We start from the raw sequence: 21,705 nt of genomic DNA on the forward strand, positions 1-21,705 counted from the left end.
CCTACCTTATATGAGAACATTCAGATACAATCTACTGTGATTTCAATGTGTCACTGGCTTTTCATGTGAAAATATAATCCTTAAATTTATATTAAGAGCATTTGTTGAATCTGTCTCAGATATGTTACTAGGGTCAGATTAGGATGTTGGCATGGGGCTTCCCAAGGCAGGAGGAATAGACCTGGGCAGACACATGGTTACTCTGTCTCACAATGCAATGTCCAACAATACATTGTGATATAGCCAAAAGGTGAATGCTCATCAGGCTCTTGGATGCACCAGCTTCTAGAACCATGAGAAACTGATGTTCTACTCTTCTTTACATACCATCCAGTATTAAATATTTTGTGATAGCCACAGAAAACAGAGTAGGAGACTAACTTATCAAGCGGTGGATGTCCACACTGTGAGAATTAAAACAGAAGTCTAGATCCATCCACAGAATGTACTGGGAAGAATGTCGTGTTGCTTCCCTGGAATTCTTGCCAACAGTGTGGAACTACAATCTAATCAGAAGAACACAATGCATAATCCCAAACTGAGAGTTCCTAAAAATGATTGACTAGCAGTATTAAATGTGTCAAAGGTTATGAAAGACTAGAGAGCACGGAGACTTACTGTAGAGTGAGAGACAATGAGATGAACGGTGTGGTGTTGGATTGAATCCTAGGACAAGTACATAGACCATGGTCTATGCTTTTCATTAATGATGTTGCACTAGTTTAACTTTTCTTACTTTGATGGTAGTTTGGTAGTTCCATCATTATATATGTTCTTATGTTCGTTTGTTATTTAGTTTTTGAGACAGGGTTTCTCTGTATGACTCTGGCTTCTAGAACTCACTCTGTAGACAAGGCTGGCCTTGAACTTAGAGAACTCCCTGCCTCTGCACCCTGACTGCTGAGATTAAAGGCATATGCCACCACTTCCAGGCTCATTTTATATGTTTTTAACCTGGAGGAAGTTGAGTGAAGTGAACTGTGGTCTCCTTTTTGCAACATTTCTGTAAATCTAAATTATTTTACTCGACTGCCACATGTCTATGTAGTACAGACAGCATGCAGTTATGGCCCAACAGACAACAATGTGAATGTCAATAAACCCAAGCTTTCTCTTCAGTGTTTCCATTTCATTTCATTTCTTACCTTCCTTCCTTCAAGGAACTTGAGTGCGGTGCCAATGTTAGCTACAGCATGAATGCGCTTCACCCGGTGCCCTTGCTCACAAGGCTGGAGAAAGAAACCCATAGCGGTGAGGACAAGTATGATCATTAAAAGGCTTCAAATTCCACTCAGGTGTGTTAACATATATATTGAAGAGACTCGAAGAGCAACTACCATGACTCCACCTCAGGGAGGTAAGCAAGTATGTAAAGGCATGTCATCCCAGCAGTACTTTCAAGATATATTGTTCTCAATAAAAGTTCAAGCCCAGCAGATTATCTTCCTGCCATGAGTTTTCCTCACGAACTCTTATGCTGTCTATAGGCATAGTCACTCTTCCATGGCAAGACATTTCTATGAAAAGTACTTTTGGTCAGTCATACCCTTTTCTTTAGCAACAAGGATATTGACCATTAGTAGTGACCTTTCTTGATTTGAATGACCAAAAATTTGGAGCAAATGAACCAAGAGTAAAACTTAGATTTGGGAGAATAATTTTTTCTTCTTGTTTCTCCTTTTCTTTTCTTTTCTTTTCTTTTTTCTTCCCTTCCTTCCTTCCTTTCTTCTTTCCTTCCTTCCTTCCTTTCTTTCTTTTTGTATGACTCTGTTCAATGATATATTTATATGATGGAATTCACTCTGTGCATTGTTTATTATATGTAGCATGAAAACCCAAGGGAATTTCAATGAAGTAGATGGTTTTGTTAACTGAGACAACCAGCATTGATGAGATGAGGTCATTTTTCTTAAGGTTCTCATCTGGTAGAGTAGCCCTCTTCTGTGTAATCCTAGAGGTCTAAATAACATACCAGAAATTTCAAAAACATGTTTTATTCTTTCACTGGGTGATTATTTTATATTATAATTTTAAAAATTAATAGGCGATATTTGATATGGTTGTTATTGTCCTTTCCTAGGAACTTATTTATATCAGTGTATGACTGTCTCATTACTGCTCCATGCATAGAACACTGGTTTAGCTTATATAATTAACTATGCTTTACCATGGCAAAAGCATTATGAATCCATCCCTTAAGATAATCAAGATTCCTAAGTACCAACAATATGTTCTTTCATCCCACCCAGATGATTCTTACTTCCTGTCTTCCTACACCCTTGGCAAACATTTTAAATCCAGCCCAACACTTGCCTTTTTTGATAGATTCAATTCATGTCTAGGCAGTCCTAAAAGTCCTTATTTTAAGGCAAGCACAATAGAAATCCCTGCTTTCTCCCATGTCTGACATGGACATCTAAATTATATTGTAAAATTCCACTATGCTCTTTCTATTCTCAACTCTATTAAATTTATCACTATGAATACCCCATACCAACAGCACACAATCTAAGTACATCTACAAATAGGGTGTCCTTATAGAATCTGATGTCTAGTCAACAAATGACTTCTTTCTGCCTTTTTCTTCACATGTACACTGGATCAATGAAGAAGAGTTAAGCATCTGTTGTATTATCTCGGCTCATATTTGCATCTGATTTTCATTCAATAACCAACTCTAGCGAGTAGCTCTTGTCAGTACTGGTTGTAACCTCTTTGGGAGCATCAGCCATATTTCACTCACCCGGAGACAAAAGGTAGTGTCATATTCAGAGTGCAGATCTGAGAAATGTTAGCTTGCCAACAGGCAATACACATGGCAGAATTGAGGTATCTTTAGTGAACCTGAAGGGCTGTTGGTGCTTAAACCCTCCCAGTATCTACTGTTCATGTTCATTTCAGAGTAGATTATTAGGGTCCCCAAATGCAAAGTGCTAAAGAGTCATCCAAAAAGCTTGCTTCCGTGGGTATACACGAACTGGGTTAATTGGGTCCTGGGAAGGCAAACGGTTAACAAGGAAAGACACAGACCCCAGGTAGATGTGAAAAGAGAGAGAGCTTTACTGAAATTCACTCAGTATTTATAGTTATTCTAGGAACCAGACCCAGAGGAATTCGAAACTTACTCATCTTAACATAAACAGAGAAAATCCATTAACACCAGACCAGAAGGAGATCTTGAAAGGAAGATCCGGTAAACCTTTAACATAAGTATGAGACTTGCTAAGTCTATGATCTAAGGAGCAGCAGTCAGGACTCCTCCACACAGCAGGTGCTCAACTCCAGCTTGCAGCCTGTCGGGGCTGCTTCACAGAACCAAGTCACTCCCAAGCAACAAGGGGGGGGGAAGGAGTCCACACTTCTGGGTCAAGGAAACAGATTAAAAAGTACTTCTCCACAGTCATTGTTATGTCCCTGTGGTGTCCCTATTGTTGACTATCCCCACCCCCAACTTGGCAAATGCTCACATTCTGTAAATGTCACACAACTGCTACTCAACCAAACAGGGAATCTAAGAAGAATACTTTAAAATGTTTATAATTTCTTTAAATAAAACCAAAGCTAAGGGAGCCACCGCAGGTTATTAAATGGGACTAGAATATAGAGACCTCACCCTGGGATATTAGCAGTAGGAAGAAAGCTAAACCATTTGGCCACATTTCCTGAGCACTCACCAGAACCAGAAGCCTGGGCCTTGCTACTGAGAGTCCCAGGGCAGTGCTCCCTGCAGAGTTACCCACACCCTGGGAGAATGACGGAATTCCCTGCTGTGCTGATCCTCCTAAAGCAATGCTCTATTAACAGTCTTGCTTTGAAAAGGCTCTGCAAAAATGCCTAGGGCCTTTATTCCTTGGCACATGCTCTCCACCTCCATGGGATGGGGATGCTGGACCACAGTGCACAGGCATGTGCAAAACGGAAATCACATATTTATAATCTCTGTGTAACTTCAGTTTAGGTGCATGAGAATCTTAACGGGCTTATTATCAATACATAATGTAAAGGTCAGATGAAAGGTTCTCCTTATATCCTAGTTTCCTTCTCTGCCAATTGAAGCTGTGAAAATGCTTACAATCCTTGTGATCCCATAATTCTAACTATACATGAATGAGTAGGGCACTTACACAGAGGAATGTTTTATCAAAAGTACTCTACTTTTTTTTCCAGGATAATTTAACCCAGAATTTAACTCCTCATGAAAAAAAACCTCATAATTGGTCAAATACAATGGCAGAGTTATATCTGACATTTAGAAAGACAGGTGTACTCTTGCAACACTCATGTGAAGGCTTTTTCAACCCGCAGGTAAATTTAGGAGGATTTGGATCTGGAAATCAGGGAAGTATACTTTCAATGTGATATTCTCTTATGCTAGCGCTTGTCTGGTTTATTTAGCTGATTTATATGGCCATATGGCTGTTCACTTGTGATCTGTTGGGCTCACCCCACAGCACAGCATATGGGTGAGTGAGACTGATTGAGGAGGCATTCTCAGGTAGCTAAGGAGGCAGAATGTATTGGGAGTAAGATTGCAGAGGAGGAAGAGAGCTAACCAAAGGTGTGCTACTGGAACTTTCTGCTGAGGGCAACTGGAGCTAGGTTCTATGGGAACTTTACTCATAAAAATCCTGATTTGGGGTGGTGTTTTTGTTTGGGTGATTGCTTGTGACCTGAATTCTCCCACACTGAAGACTGACAGATCATCTGCTCAGCTCTGCTTAAGCCTGAGGCAGTAATCCAGAGCAGTGTTGTCATGGTGTGCATGGAGATATCTCTCATCTCCAAAAGCAGAAACCAAAGGTGAACTGAGGTGGTCAAAACCTATCTCTAAGTATCTGCTGCCCAAGCTGTTACAACTACAATGATTTGCACAGAATTCTCACCAGCTTGTATTTTCCAATTAATTCTTACCACTTACTAGGTTCAGGATAAAAATAAATAAAAACTCAATAATCTCTGTAACAATGGTTACAAAGATATAAGAGATAAGTGGAAGATTCCAAGCCCTTGGGTATCTGGAAGGAATATAACACTGCTTGTTCTAGCTTCAATCTTTCTCATCCTGGAGGAAACAGAACCCAAAGTTAGGTCTCTGTGGCTGCTGTCAACCTCCCATCTCTGCTTGTTTTTATTGGTTGTCCCATTTTCGTTTTTCTAGAATGAAGTCTGGAGCCCCCACAAACGAAGAGTCCTTCATCTAGAATTCACACTAACTGAAGGACAGAAGGCATCATGGAAGGTTTAGATTCCCTCTTTTGGGAGGAGATTGGAGTGGGCCGGAGGCCTAGGTGATGGCTCCTGCCCATTCTTCAGAGTTCAAATACAGAGCTTGGATTTTACTGCTAAAAGGATGACCTTCATCTGAAGTGTGGTAGATCTCAAGAACTTTGCTGTTCTCTGCATTATCCGTGTGAGCAGTTGTCAACTTATGGGGGTGGGGGCTAAACTAGCACATTTGTCTACCAGATAGATCGCATTCACAGAGTGTTGTCATCTCAGACACTCCTAGATTCTGAGCCTGAGGATCACTTGGGCATAAGTTACAAGTCAGTCTGGTCAATGCACAGAGGCCTCGCTGTGCCATCCTCTGCCTCCAAGAAGTTATGTTTACTGACATTTATTTTCTCTCACAAGTACAGAGTTTTATCAAGAAAGATTATTATAAAAGAAAGGGAAGCTCTGTCAACTCCAGACTTCATATGTCTCTTGAACTCTGTTTCCCAATTATAGCAAGCATTTTCTTATAAATACTTTATATCTCTGAGTTTCTTACCCTTCTACTCTGATATGGAAAAGACATATTCTAATATTGAAAAACTACAAATTTGAGTTTCAATAATGCAATGAAAATGTATTTCACTGTTCTCTGGTAATGCTGTTTGCACTCTGTTGGTTCTATGGGATGTAACAATGTCTCTCTGAGTACTCTATTCTTGTTCCAAGCGATTGTTGATAGAGGATGTCAGCAAGAACATGGCAAGTGTCATAGTGCTTTCAAACTTAACATCCAGCAGACAGCTTATATGAATACACAGAGAGAAACCAACAGTTCCTTCGAATAGGAAACAAACACAGTTATGGTTCACTTTTGTCAACTTGACACTAAGCTGGAGTGATCTGGAAAGAGGGAGCCTCAACTGAGAAAATGCCTCTACCAGATCAGCCTGCAGGCAGGTCTATAGGACATTTTCTTGATTAATGATTGACGTGGAAGGGCCCAGCTCACTGTAGGTGATGCCAACCTTGGGCAAGTGATTCTGTATGGTATAACAAAGCAGGCTAAGCAACCTGTAGAAAGCCAGCCAATAAGCAACATTCCTCCATGCCCTCTGCTTTGGCTCCTGCCTCCAGGTTCCTGCCCTAAGTTCTTGCCTTAACTTCCCTTCAGTGATGGACTATGATCTGAGAGTTTGAAGATCAAATTAACTCTTTCCTTTCCTAAGTGGTTTTGATCAGAGTTTTATCACCACAATAGAAAGCAAAGAATGAAAAACACTTAAAGTGAAGTAGTTGGTGATTTGTAATTTATAATCCAGGTGATCATTCCAGAAGTCTTAGAGATGCATTGGTCACCATGTCAGGATGCTGATAACTCCATCCCTCTTACTTCTGTCACAGTGCTTCTTTATACAGGAACAAGAAGGCTAATGTACTCTTATTTCTTATTGGGAGACAGGCCAATGTTTCCAGGTTATTAATAATGACTAAGGAAGAAGTTTCTCTCCTGTTGGCACTACCCCTTAGGCACACAATTTAGTCATTCCAGACGGACACTATTCAGTAGGTATTATGGTCAGAAGAGATCCTTACCAGTTTCTGCCCAGATAGGACCTCCAGTAGAGCAAGCAGCTTGATGCCATCTTTCATGTCTTCAAAAAGGTCATCCACCACCATGGGAGGCTTCCGCTGCAAGACAAAATGCCACTCACTGGAGGGAACTTTGTATACCTCATCATCCATCCATCTGTCTATCCACCCATCCATTTGTTATTTGTGTTATGAATTGAACCAATGCCATATTTACAGTAGACATATGCTTTACTACTAAGCTATACTCCAGACACCTTGATTATTTTCTTATGCAATTATCAGCTGCATGGTGGAAGTTTCTGGAAGAAAATTAGACCAGTGTAAGGGTAGACATCTAAAAACCTCCTTATATCCTATTACTGTAGGCAGAGAGTAGAGCTGGTTCACCCTGAGCCTTCACCATTACTGACTAGTGTTCAGGGGACTGGAAAGAAATCTACAAACTACCTGAAGAAAGAGGTAAACACCAACACAGCTATAAACCCTGAGATCTACAATGGCGATCTGCTTGCTAGGTATACTGGTGCAATAGTGGCAAAATTGTTATGGGAATAACCAACTGCTACCTGATAAGAATTAAGGCTTAAACTATGAGACAGGATGCATGCCTGACAGTGAACAGGTGTCCAAGAGCCTGAAACAAGATAGGCCATTGACCCAAGTAGGCAAAAATACTACTGTTCTGTTAAAAGAACATAGAAATAAAATACATCCTAATGGCATTCTGCTATGCTCATAGATCAGGGTCTTGCTCTGCCATCATCAGAGAAATTTCTTCCTGCAATACATGAGAACAGATACAGAGACCCACCACTAGACAGTGTGCAGAGTGTAAGAGACCTTGGAACACTGGGAGAGATGGGGTCCCAGTGCTGTGAGGGGAAGTAGACGAAAGCTCCCATCCCTAACCCAGAAACACCTGCAACTGAAAACTACTCACATGGGAAAATTAGAGTCTCACTGGGGGCGACCAACACAAAACAAACTTAATGATGTTTGTAGAGTTTTTGAGTCTCTCACGTTGCCTTCTCTGGGCTTTTCCTCCCTCTTAAAGATCTTCTGCTTATCTACTATTACTTGCAATTTTATTTTTATGTGCTTTCTTGTGTGCAAATTTGTGTGTCTCAGTGTCTGAATGTGTTTCTTGTGCTTTTTCTGTAGATCTTTTCTTCCTGTTTATTTTGTCTTATTATGATTTATTTGTTTATTTTGTTTGGTTTTTGTTGTTTATTTTGTTTTCTTCTATTATTATTTCTATTATCACTATTATTATTATTATTATGTTTATTATGTTTATATTCTAATGAAAGAGAAAGAAAGAAAGAAAAGGTGTGGATTTGAGTGGGTAGGGAAGTGTGGAGTGTTGGTATTCTGTCTAAACTCCACTCCCACAGATACCTGGCAGCAGCCTGGCCTACCTGGCCTTATAAAAGGGGCTGCTTACCCTCCTCCTCTTTCTCTTACTCCTGCTTCTCTACCTTGCCTCTTGCCCCTTGTTCCAGCTCTCTCCACATTCCTTCCCTCTCCCCCCCAACCCCCGCTCTCCACATGGTCATGGCTGGCCCCTACTTCTCTACTCTCTCATTCTCTCTGCCTTTCTTTGCCTCTGCTACCCTCTTAACCCACCTCCCCATCCCTGAATAAACTCTATTCTATACTATACCAGTGTGTGTCTAGTCCCTTAGGGGGAAGGGATGCCTTGGCATGGGCCTGCTGAGGCACTCCCTTCTCCCACACCCCGCCAGAACATATTCTTATAGCTCTCTTTTTATGATCACAACATGAAGAATCTGAAAGGAGTAGGCAAAGGGGAAACCGTAAATGGAATATTTTGTATAAAAAAAATGTATTTCCCACAAGATAAAAAAAAATCATTATATTTAATATTCAGGCTCTGATTTGTATACCAGCTCCTTCCTAGAAAGGGAGTGTGTAACAAAGAGTAAGATAGTGTCAGACAAGAGAGGAAAGTGCAAACTAACAGAGATTAAAGCAGCTGCTGACAAAACGGCCAGGCTTTCTTCTGACAGAAGGGAGCAATATGCTTCATCATGAACAAGGCACCTTATGGGACTCAAGGAGCGTCAGAGTCTGAGAGCATTTCCCTGAGGCTATAGGAGCACACAGAATCTCCTGCAGTAGGCAGGCTGTGCTGTGATTCACAGTCTAGTACCCCCACTACACCTCCTCTCAGAGGACCCTAAATCAGGAGCCATAAGCCCAGTGGGGCACAGTCAGCTGAACTCTCACTAATCCTCTACGCAAAGAAAGGAAAGGCCAGTTTCCTCCAGAATGTCTTTAATGTTATTACGAACATTGATGAGTGTATAAAAATGCTAAGTAGGCTGGAGTTCATGGCAGACCTTGGGAGAGGTCAGCAGTAGATGAAGTAAAGATCCATAGAGAGGTCCCTAGAGAGTGAGGGACCTGCTCACCATGAGTCCCCAAAATAAAACTCTGCCCCTTTGTCAGAGTTCAAGCTCCATGGTCTTCTGATTCCTATTGAACTTTGTTAAAGGCCCAATGCTTCCCTTTCAACCGACTTTCTTTTAAAACTGTGTTCTAGTTAGAGATACTGAGACACACAGTGTTCTTCTGAGGTCCACTTTCTTCTCCGCCTGCCAAGAGGAAGCATGTATATTTCTCTCACTGACTGCATGAATTATGGAACCTGAATGCTGCAGTTCTAATTTTAAATCTATTTCTGTTTCCTTATGAAGTGAACAGCGGAACACATTTTATCCTCCTGCTGTGCAATGCATGCTCAAAAACAAACGCATTTACATTGCCAGTCACTCCCTGGAGGATCCCACCATTTGTGCTGCTTCTTAATAATGTAACAAAAATTAATATCAACTTTACATCTTAAGCACATAAATAAATTATTTAGAATAAAAAAGCCATCAAAATAAAAACCAACATGCTAAAAAGCAAATTATTGGATTACCCATTTATCACCATTATAAATGGAATACAGACAAAGTACCAACTTGTAGAAAAATTTTAAAATATATGATAACTTTAGTGACAAAATATAAATTAAGTTTTACCTGAATATACCTTAGGAATACTGGAAACTCACAAAAACTAGTAAACATTACAAGAACTTCCATGACTAGGACATCATGAGTTTTGCAGGCAAATGGATGAAACTAGAAAATATCATTCTGAGTGAGGTAACTCAGACACAAAAGGACATGCATGGTATGTACTCACTAATAAGTGGATATTAGCCAAAAAAGTACAGAATACCCAGGATACAATCCATAGAACTCAAGAAGGTTAACAAGCTGAAGGGCCCACATGAGAATACCTCAATCCTGAGGGAGGAAGAAAAAAAGCAATAGCTGGGGCAGGGGACTGAGGGAGCTAGGTGGGAGAGGGAACAGGGAGCGCAAAAGGGGAACATGATTAGGTATTGGGGGGAACAGGACTGAAGCCCTGAGGGCTAGCAGAAAGAATGAAAACAGGCAACCTCAGGAGGTAAGAGATGGGGGTACCCTCTAGAATGTACCAGAGACCTGGGAGGTGTGAGATGCTCAGGACTCAAAGGGAGGGACCTTGGATGAAATGCCCAACAGTGAGGAGAAGGAACTTGCAGAGTCTATCTCTAGTAAAAAGACGGGGCATGAAGTGGACAGATGCGATTGCCATCCCACAGTCAAAATCTCTGACCCAGAATTGTTCCTGTCTAAAAGAACTGCAGGGACAAAAGTGGAGATGAGCCTGAGGGAATTGAGGTCCAGTAACAGACTCTATTGGGATCTAGCTCAAGGGGAGGCTCCAACACCTGACACTATGTATGATATATGTATAGGTGATAACATGTGTGAATGATAGGTGACATGAATGGATGATATTATGTATAGATTATAACATGCATGAAGACACTCTGTCACTAAACACACACAGCTCTCTGCCTCTTTGGAGCACAGTACGTCACGGTGCACCTGAAACTGGCCTTTGGAATCATTGACAGTAACTGCTGGACAGGTCTTCAAGCCACTGGCCTCTCTGCCCGTTCTTGCTGACACCATTCTGCCCTTGACCGGTAACTCCCTAACTTCAATGATGGGCCAACCCAATTAACAACCTTCCTCCCTCCTATTCTTTCCCTCTTTCCTTCTTTCCCCACCCTCCCTCCTCTTCCTCTTTTCCTTTTCATTTCCCTCTCTTGCCTTCTCTCTATCTTCCTTTCTTTCTCTTCTTTCCTGCCTAGTTGTGGTCAAACTCAACTGGGCACCTTGCTCTTCACAAAATGGCCTGCATAGATGACTTTTGAATCCTTCCTTCCAGACATGACAGACATTTCATTTATATTTCTGGCTGCTTACTTGGATAACTCAGTGAATGAAGATAAGTCTTGAGTGAAACTAATAAAATATATATATTTATCAAAAATCACCCCAGAATTAAAAAGAAATACCCTTTTGTATCAAGTATTATTTCGGTACAGTGCATGATAACTTAAATGGCCACAGGACACTCATTATTTCAGGAGACACTCAGACATGAAATCTTGTAGCTGAAGCATCTCTGGAGTTACATGTACAGATATGGCAGCAATATGACTTCTTTGGGCAGACTTGGCTCCTAGGGCTGTAAGCCAAAAGACCGACAGCAACGAGGATAATTGATTGGAGCCTGACTTAGCAAAGAGTAAAGACTGTGGTTTGGCTCCCACTGCCTTTCAAGAACCAAATAGAATGTGTCAAGCACTTTTCATGTTCATAATTATGTTAAGCTGTCTCTTTTTTGTAGAATATTTAGAATCTTTACTCATCAGAGTCTCCTTTGGTCTTAGCCATCTATATTTATTGGAAACAGAACATTTTTCTGCCTAGTCTGAGGTGTTCAAAAGTGAACCTCTCCATTGCACCAAAAATGAGATACTTCCTTCTAGAAGTTTCCTCAAGTCTACATCCTATGATGTAGCCCTAAAAGGATTTCCTGCCCTCTGATATTTCTAGAAACTCAGAGAGCATGCCGAGATCTCTGTGGTTGAGGTGCAGGCACTCTCCAAAGAGGGCAAGGCAGGGTATGGTTCTCTATTTCTACCTGTCTGCCTTGCTTAGCCACAGTAGCCTGAGACGCTTTGTAACAAGGACCACTGCCTTCTTTGGACTGCAAGGAGTTCAAATGTCTTGCTCCTTTTAAGAAGATTTGTTTTTATTTATATAAGCGTATGAGTCGGGTGTATGTGCTAGTCAGAGTGTAGGAGTGAGTGGTGAGTTTGTGTGTGTGTGTGTGTGTGTGTGTGTGTGTGTGTGTGTGTGAATAATTTGAAATTCTTCTAGTCTGTAGGCACCAGTATATATCCATCTCTTAACTACCTTTTACTTTGGAATGTTTTTCATGATAGGATAGCCATATTTGTTATATCATATCAATGTTACGTCCTAAAAAGAAATTCCTTTATGAGGGGAAAGATACAAGAGAAGAATCTGAAGAAAAACCATATCAGAAATAACCATTTGCATGGCACAAAAATGCAAAGAACTCTCACATTTTAAAGTTATATGTAAAATGAAATATGTTGGTGCATGAAGAAAATATCACAAGGTAGCTATGGAGAGAATGTGCCTGATACCCAGGCCTTAGCATCCACAACTTAGATGCTTATACACTTAAACCTGCTGGAATGTTCACTAAGGAAGAGAAGAGAGTACAGCAGAGATGGAAGACTGGATAAGATACTGTTGGACATCCAACTATGCTCAGAACTCTGTTATGGGCTCTACATTTTTCTTTTGTATTTGCAAAGGAGGAGTCTGAATCAGCAAGACCAAGTCCCTGGCCAAGATTACATATGCTGAGTAACTGAGACCAGAGCACAGACTGCTTGTCACAGCAGCCTTCTTGTTAGGCATCAAGCTTTGGAGAAACGGGACGGTGTTAGCATTAATTTTCAGGGTACATGAGCCTATAAGTATGACTTATTAATATCACTATGAAAAATACTGACAGATGAGTGTGACAACCAGCTTGCTCTACTAGAAGAAATGCCTTTTTTAAATAGCCTGACTGTCCCATCTGGATTTGCAAAGAATGAACTGTAGCAATAAAGGCATCGTGTGTATTTACCATGTCTGCATAGATACACATCAGCATGGATCCTAGTGTGTCCCATAACAACCACCATGCCACAGCCCATCCTGAGCACTTCCACATTCTCTGTGTTAGTAGAGATGATGGCTGAGGCCAGATTGGCTCATGAGCCACAGAAGGATCCATCACCAGGGCTCCTGTTGCTGAAGCTGCAATGCTACTCTACCCTATCTACCCTGTGCCCTTCTCCAATGATGGGTAAGTCAGAGCATAGAGTCCTCAAAGCCATTCTCAGGATGAGTGGGGGACTCATAAGACACTGCAAAGCTGTTCTATGGTGACAGGTGACACGCTATGTCAACAAAAAGGAAGTGCAAATTAGATCAGTGCAGAGAAAAGGAAGTCACAGACCTGTAAAGTGTATCACTGGCCTCTTCCCAAGTGGAGTCTTGTGGGCATGCGCACACGCTTCCCTATCTTACTAATGACCTGTGACAACATACATTTACAGCCTGGAAAAGCCACTCAAGTGTCTAGCAGCCTTTCATGGGAGTCTAGGTGCCGCCTTGACTGACTTTAGATCTTCAAAACCTACCCTTCCTTCCCTCTTTAATTTCAAGAAAAAAAATATGGTGTTTTCCCAAACCATGCTGTTTTCTATGCAATGACCTGACCAAAGCAGAATAGCATGGCTGAGGCCCTGACACAGGAAAAAATATAAAGTGGAAAGTCTCACCTCACAGACTCTAATCAAGCACACAGTCTACGTTTGTCGGACTTTTCTCACTGAAGACAGGGAAAACTCCCAGAACTATATTTTTTGTTGTTGTCTTTTGTTTTTTTGAATTCTGAGCAGGGCTGGGGCAGAGCAAGATTGAGGATCACTGAATTAAGCCTTTCCTGCCCAGTCAGCATATTTCCTTCTTAGACTGAGACACCTGGAGTCCTTTCAATCTCATCTCCTTTGGAGCAAATCTTTAAAAATCAATTTTGTTCTCTTGCTAATATATCTTGACCATGAAGCATTGTTTTGGATGTGGCAATTTATGTTTGTGACGCTTCTCCCTTCCTGTTAGATGGTGACATTTGAGTAAGTGACTTCTATAAGATGGGACTATATAGATGGTCAGAGGATCCAGACTGTGTTTTTATACTAGTTTAATTATTAAAATTATGACTATGCTAAAATATTCATAACCTAAGATTCACCATCTCAAATGTGTAGCTCAGTCATTAGATATTTCCACAGAAGTGCTCTATCAGTCTCTAACTCTGTCCTCATCCTGCAAAACTGAGACTCTAAACCCATTAAGTAACTGCAGTTTCCTTTCGTTCTCTCAGCCCCAGACATCCACCTCCAGTTCCTTTTTAGTGGTTTTGACTCCTCTTGGTATCTCACATAAGCAGTACAATGAAATATTTGTCATTTTGTGATTATTTCACTTAGCACAGTGTCCTCAAAGTTCCTTTACTTTGCAGGAGATGGTAGACTTCCCTCTCTTTTCTTCCATTGAGTAAGATTCCATTGCAGCATCCACCACATTCTGTAAATCTCTTCCTCTATCAGTGAATACTGTGTTGCTTCAACCTTCTGGCCAGTTGCAAATTCCTGCCATGAACCGGATGTAATGATGCTTCTTGGCCCCTCGGCTTTCAATTCTTTAGTTATAAACCCAGCAACAGAATTGCTGCATTATGTGGTCATTCTATTACCAACTTTGTGAAGAAGGAGCCACTCTCATATATATATATATATATATATATATATATATATATATATATATATATATATATATATATATATATATATATATATCTGTGTGTGTGTATGTGTGTGTATATATATGTATATACATACATATATACATACATACATATATATACTTTAGATCTTCAAAATCTATCCTTCCTTCCCTCTTCAATTTCAAGAAAAAATGATATATATATATATATATATATATGTGTGTGTGTGTGTGTGTGTGTGTGTATGTGTGTGTGTGTGCGTGTGTGTGTGTGTGTGTACAGTGGTTGTCAAGTAGAAGGAGAGAAATATGCTTCAAGCATGATTCTAGATTGCTATCAATGTGTTAGTAAAGTTTGTGGTGGTTTAGATGAGGAATATCTCCCATAGCCCCATGTATTTTGAATATTTGACTTCCTGGTAGTGGTGCTGTTCGGGGGGTGGGGGATTAGAGATTTAAGAGTGTGAAGGTTTCCTGAAGGACACACACCACTGGGTGTGGGCTTTGAGAGTTAATATACTCACTTTCAGTTTACTCTACTTCCTGTGTGTACATGTGGTATGAGTTCTCAGCTTCCTACTCCAGCCACCTACTCCCATGCCTCCCTGCCATCAGCAACCACGGGTTAAAATAAGCTCTCCTCCTTAAGTTGCTTCTAGTCTTGGTGTCTTATTCCAGCCACAGAAAAGTAACAAATATAAATATCTGCATATCTCATAGAATCTCAGAGTCCCTATTGATAAATGTCACACTGTTATAAAATAGAGTTTCAGCATTAGGAATTTAGTATTTTACAATGTAAAGACCAATATATATTTTACACACATACATCTCCTGTCAACTTCCAGGTCTAATCTTGGTGCCACTTACCATTCTTGATTTGATCATCAACTAAGGGCTTTGTTATTCATGGGCCAAAAGTTGATCAAATATTTTATTATGCTATGGCCTGTCACTTTGAGATGATGAGTGTGTATCCAGTGGATAATATTAGTGATTATTGGATATTTAGTGACATCAATAAAGCTGGACTAAAACATGTCTATGGGGAACTCATGCTACAGATGCCCACCTTCTTTAGGTGGTACACATACTATAAAGAGAGTCAAGGGTTGCTAAGCATGGCACAAGGTCATGGCCTGATGTATCGACAGTTCTGCCTTCTGCACAGGGTGTTGGAAGGTACTAAGAAAAGGGATGACTCCAGTCCCATTCTGTGTATTCATTAGTGCAGAGCATGGTCCCTCAGACTCAGAAACAGACAAGCTACTCTGGGTGACTTATATATGGCTTAGGTAAGGATATAAACTATGGGAGCACATGAGGGATGTTTCCCATCCCAGAGCCAGCATAGGGAGCGCTTGTTTCCTGATGGTTATCTGCAGGGTGGGACAACATCTAAAACAACAGGAACAAAGAGAAAGAGCAGAAAGGGAAGAGAGGTTGACCAGCAGAAGTCTGGAAGGGTCAGCCAAGAGCCCACTACACCACAATTTAACAAAGTGCCAAGCTAGTCTTGGCCCAGATTAATCAAGACTATGATGATCCCCCACGGGCAGAAGTGACTAAAATCAACATACTGTCTATAAGATCTTGCCACTTCACTCTGAAAATAAAGTAGGCATTCCCAATAGCTCCACAAACAAGGTGAAGTAATTCAAATACTTTGTATGCATCTGCTCCTCACTCAGTGGTTTTATGGAAGGGCTCCTGCTGTTATTTCCCACCATTCTTTGGCACAAGTGGAAGCTACTTCCATTCTATTTCATTTCCTCTAATGGAAAGCATAACCATTTCCACTTCCTTGATTATTTCATTCAACATCAAACACAGGTCCCAAAGGCAATATCCCTCTACTTCCCAGCTTCATGTGTGCCAGAGAAAGCTCTGCTAAGTAATGATTTTTATTTTGGCACAACAAAATGTTTTCTACATGTTTTTCACAGAGCCAACACATGCCCTTATTTATTTCCTCTCTATAGTATACAGTATTGTACTTGACACCTCTCTATTGTGCATATCCAGTTGCTGATCCATCCACAAGTTGTACTGGCTTACTTTTAAAAACTCATCCACAGTCACCTGTAGCTACCCACACTTTAGACAGAAATTATTTTTCTGTCTTGTTCATGGTTTCACTTTCAGGACCTAGAATATCATCTCAGCTATTCAATAACAACCCAGAGTACCTGTTGAAATGTGAACATGACACTGTTTTAAAGAACTATGACAAACTTTATCAATGTATTTATTAATCTCCATAAACCTTGTGAGCTCCCAACCCTCATTATCCATTCCCTAACAGTTTTCAAGGTAATGAATGTGATGCAGCTCAAAATGGGTGGCTTTTGTAATCACTTAATTGCATACTAGAAAATAACTAATTTCAATTCAACTCCCCTAGATTTATGAAGGTCTAATTAACAGCTAAAGGTTGAATGCATTTACAGTATATGAGGTGATATTTTGATTTGCACGAACATTGCAGAAGTATTCAAAACAGGATACTTAACATATTCATGACCTCTTATAGCTACTGTAGCTTTAAGAAAACAAGCAAAGAGCAGGATATATTTGGGCATTCTCTTGACCCCCTATGTTAGCTTCTTGTATTGGTTCATGAATAGGTCTTCAAGGGTGTGTGCAAGGAAAGGGAGTAGAGCAAGTGTCAATTAAGACAGCATTTCCAGGTAATGTACTGTTGGCAAGAAGGTAACTGGGAAAATTAAAGCAGCCATTAAAGTGATTTTCATATAGTGAAAACATCACTTAGCTTAACTAGCATCTAGTATACATCTTTAACCTGGACATTCTAACTGCTTTCTTCAAAGAAATAACTGAGTTGAACTTGATGTAAAACCAAAAACATGCTCATAATAGATTCCCAATGCATGACATAGTTGTTCCTTACAATGCACTTCAAAACCTTAACTCCCACTACCTTAGACTGTGGCTGTATTTGGAAATAGGGTCTTACAGAGCTCATCAAGTCAAAATGCACTCATTAGCATGGATCTTACATCCAGTGTGACCAGTATCTTCAGATGAAGAGAAAAATTGTTGCATAGACTGTGCTAAGCACAGAGGCAGAGACTACAGTGTTGCAAGCCCTGACATTCACCATCAATAGTTACACAGAGGCAAGGAGATTCTTCCCTGAGTCTCAGAGGAGTGCTGGAACTTCTGGATCTAGAATTAACATAGTGCATTTCTCATTTTCTCTGTGAACGTGTGTGTGTGTGTGTGTGTATGTGTGTGTGTTGGGGGTTGTAGAGGTGGTGATAGCATGTGTTTGCTGTGTGTGTGTATGTCTGAGTGTATATGCGCACATGCTTAGCTTGGATTTATACATAGGTGCATGCAGGTATGTGTGTATACCAGAGATTGATATGAGTCTCTTGACTTACTTCCATCTTCCTAATTCTTGAGACAGGTCTCTTGGTAAACCTGAAGTTCACTGAACCAGTGAGTTCTAGGAATCCACCTGTCTCTGACGTTACAGTCATTTAGTGTGACCAGCTTTTTTTTTTTTTTTTAAGATTTATCTATTGAGTTTATGTATATGAGTACACCATTGCTCTCTTCAGACATACCAGAAGAGAGAAATCAGATCTCATTACAGATGATTATGAGCCACCATGTAGTTACTGGGAATTGAACTCAGAACCTCTGGAACAGGAGTAGGTGCTCTTAACCACTGAGCCATCTCTCCAGCCTGTGACCAGCTTTTTAACACAGGCTCTACACGGGCTCTGGGTGAGGGTCTGAACTCAGGTCTTCATATTGGCACGCACTTCACTGACTGCCCTCACATGTCCCTAGACCCCGTACACATTTGACTGCAGTTATCTGTCCATCCTGTTATTAGGCCCATATCACTCTATTCATAATTCTTAGTCTTAGTCGATGTCTAGTGCACACCGGATGGATGGGTAACTAGAGAAAGTGCAAGATTAAAGCACTAACCGTCTGTGCCACAGCTCGACCCTTCCATGCGGAAGCAGGTGGGGGTGGAGTTCAGGGAGATGATGAAGATGGGATCATGGAGGGAGGAGCACTTGGGGAAAACTGATGAGCATCATTAGAACGGGAGGAAGAGGGACCAAAGCTCATTCTCTGCCCGATGAAGACAGAAGAACAGCAGGAACCAGGAAGATGGCAGTCTTGGAGACTGTATCCCCCAGCACTTTGACCTTGGGCTTTGGGGGGGTTCAGTAGTAACCATTTAGCAAGCCATTCCCCCTATGGTGTTTCCTTACCAGAACTAACCTCACCAATGAGGTTCACATTTAGGAATCATGGGATAAACCCCCAGCTTTCTCAGTTGCTGAATTGCTGAGATTATTAATTAATGCTAAGCTTCAAGGGCTTAGGCTGTCAGTTAATGGAAAGAGCACACTTGGCTGCTGGGAGAATAAAGTACAATAAAATATAAATTGGCTGAGGCTCCATTATCAGTAATGTGTGCTCAGCAGGCAGCACTACTAAAATGAGAAATCAGAATTCACAATGCATGCTAACTAGCTAAGTGCAAATCTGAAACCTGGGCTTGACCATCTTCTCTGAAGAAATCACTATCTGGGTAATGACAAAATCTACTTCCTTTAATTAGAAGGATTAGAGAATAGAGTGATATACCTATTTTTATCTTATTATAAAGGGAGAGTTGCAGTTTTCTCACTGAAAACAGGAGTCTCGCCTTGGAACGAAGCAATCAGTTTCATGACAACCACATGCTAGTGTATCTTAAGACTATATTACAGGACACTGACCATTTATGGTTTCCGATAGTTCAGATAATTGCAGAACGCACAGAGCCCAAAGCAAACAAAAGAAATGTATAATTGTACATAAAGATTTGAATAATTTATAGCTATGTTCTAAAAGTGGTACAAAATTATAGACAGAAAATTCTTAGGATTTTTTTCCTCTATTTCATTAAGATATATGGGTTTGTAAAATTATATCTCCAAAAGCCATATTGCACCCTTGTATACATGGCATATCTTCATAACTCATGACACAATATCGATAAAAACTTACCACGGTGGAATGGAATGCCTGCCGTCAGTAACAGAATTGATTTTTAATAAGTCATTTCTAGTCATTTTCCACTAAAAACCCTCTTCCTGGTACAGAGGGAACTCAGCATAAGGTGCTGGCCTCATAATCACGAGAACCTGAGTTGGATCCTTAGCAGGCATGGCCGAGTACCCCTTTAAACAGAGACAGGGGTGCTTGGAGTTCACAGGCCAGCCAGAAATAAAATAAAGCTTAGGTCTTTCACACAGCCTAAACCAGTGAACTCCAGGACTGGTGAGAGGTCCTGTCTGAAAAATAATAGGGAGAGTGATGGAGGAGGGGCAAATCAGCTTCTGACCTCCAGATGTGCACACAGACCACATGAAAGTCATTTCATGTACATACAGACATACCACAGACAACATACATACACACACACACACACACAGACTCAGGCAGATACACACATACCCCCACAGACATACCATACACAGACACACCACACATACAGACAGATACATACATGCCCCACAGACATATCACAGACAACACACACACACAGGTCAGTCACAAGGTGGGTCTCTGTGATGACACTCACAGGTCCTTCTAAGAAGAAGAGAGACCAGAGTTCCTTCCCTTTCATTCATGCAAGGATACCAGAAGAAGGCAGGAGACAGCAAGCCAGAAAGACCTTTATGAAAACAAAACCAGAAACAAACAAAAAAGCCCACAAAAACTGAATCTTCTGACTTTGATCCTTGAAACTGTGGGACAGTAACACTTATCATTGAAGCCACCAGACCTTTGAGAAATATTTGAGACTTAAACCACAACAGAAGAAATCTCCCAGGAAGATTGTCTCATGTACTTCGGACACCACTCTCCAGAGAAAATCATTAGCTGGATTCAGACAATTGTCCTGACAATTGAATATGTATGTGTGTACATATTCAATTATATATATTAAATTATATATATAGTCTCTTTGTTTATTTTGTCAATCAGCATAGGGGAATAACTTTACTGTGACACACTAAGGTTGAAAGTCATTTCATGTTAGCATTTGCATTCAAAGACAGTAACACATGTAGACTCATGGTCACCTACCCACCTAATGTAGACACTCATGGAGGATTTCAATGTTTTTAGTATCCTGCTACCTAGGTTACATTTCCATCAAATCCCCCAGGGGAAGCAGAGCTGGACCTACTCAGATAAAGCTCCTTGTAAACATGAATCTTCCCTCTGACACAACACACAGTGCTGTAGAAGCAACAACTGAGTGGATCATTTTGTCAAGGTTCATACAAATTACATAAAATAGCATCTCTTGACCAGCTGTCAACTCATTTCCTTCCAGAGGTGGTAACCACACACCATAATGAAGGAGCATCTAGCCAACCCATAATAGCAATACCACTGATCAGTAGTGGTGGCTCCACCTTCCTTTATAGTGAGGTCTTTGGGAGCCTCATTAAGACAGAGCTCTATATGGTTGTTGGCTCCAATCACATGAACCTCTAACTCTAGATCACTTTTGTTACCTTGGCCAGATGAGAATTAATCCATTTTGTGAAGGTGCGTTTCTGTACAATCTCTTGTTCATCTAGAAGGCAAAAAAAATAAAAAATAAAAAATATTTTTGGTTAGATAATCTGGTAGGTTACAAAGTTATGTCACCAAATGTTGGTTTTACACCTCTAGAAGAGATCATAAAACTATTTTAACTTCTAATTCAACTTAAATTATTGTCCTGAAGGTTCAACACAACTCTCTCTCTATAAACAATTAGACACATCTATTGGGGTGATTCTCCATTCCATGTATGCCCCAGCAATTAAAACACAACTCAATTAATATGAATACAAGCTGTGTGCCTAGATTGGGAAGATCTACCACTACACTACCATATTCCCAATCTATAAGACCCCTATATCTTGCAGTTTTTCCAGGCCTAGTGCTTTGGCTTTGCTTTCCTTCCAACTCTTCCTCCAAGGTCCTGTCCTGTCCTGTCCTGTCCTGTCCTGTCCTGTCCTGTTCCCTCCCTCCCTCTCTCTCTCCCTCTCTCTCCCCCTCTCTCTCC

At 40.7% G+C, this 21,705-nt stretch overlaps 1 protein-coding gene across 14 annotated transcripts in view; it reads right to left on the reverse strand.

The window, feature by feature from the left end:
• Positions 1-21,705, reverse strand: part of Syne1 (spectrin repeat containing nuclear envelope protein 1) — a 506,592-nt gene that overhangs the window by 395,832 nt on the left and 89,055 nt on the right. For all 14 annotated transcript variants that reach the window (XM_031352591.1, XM_031352581.1, XM_031352587.1 and 11 more), the window contains 3 exons: positions 21,167-21,228; positions 6,811-6,906; positions 1,146-1,229 (listed from right to left, as the gene is read on the reverse strand). In XM_031352591.1, the coding sequence (XP_031208451.1) occupies positions 1,146-1,229; positions 6,811-6,906; positions 21,167-21,228 (242 nt within the window). The remainder of the gene's footprint in view (positions 1-1,145; positions 1,230-6,810; positions 6,907-21,166; positions 21,229-21,705) is intronic.

Source organism: Mastomys coucha, unplaced genomic scaffold, assembly GCF_008632895.1.
Source record: "Mastomys coucha isolate ucsf_1 unplaced genomic scaffold, UCSF_Mcou_1 pScaffold5, whole genome shotgun sequence".
NCBI lineage: Eukaryota > Metazoa > Chordata > Mammalia > Rodentia > Muridae > Mastomys > Mastomys coucha.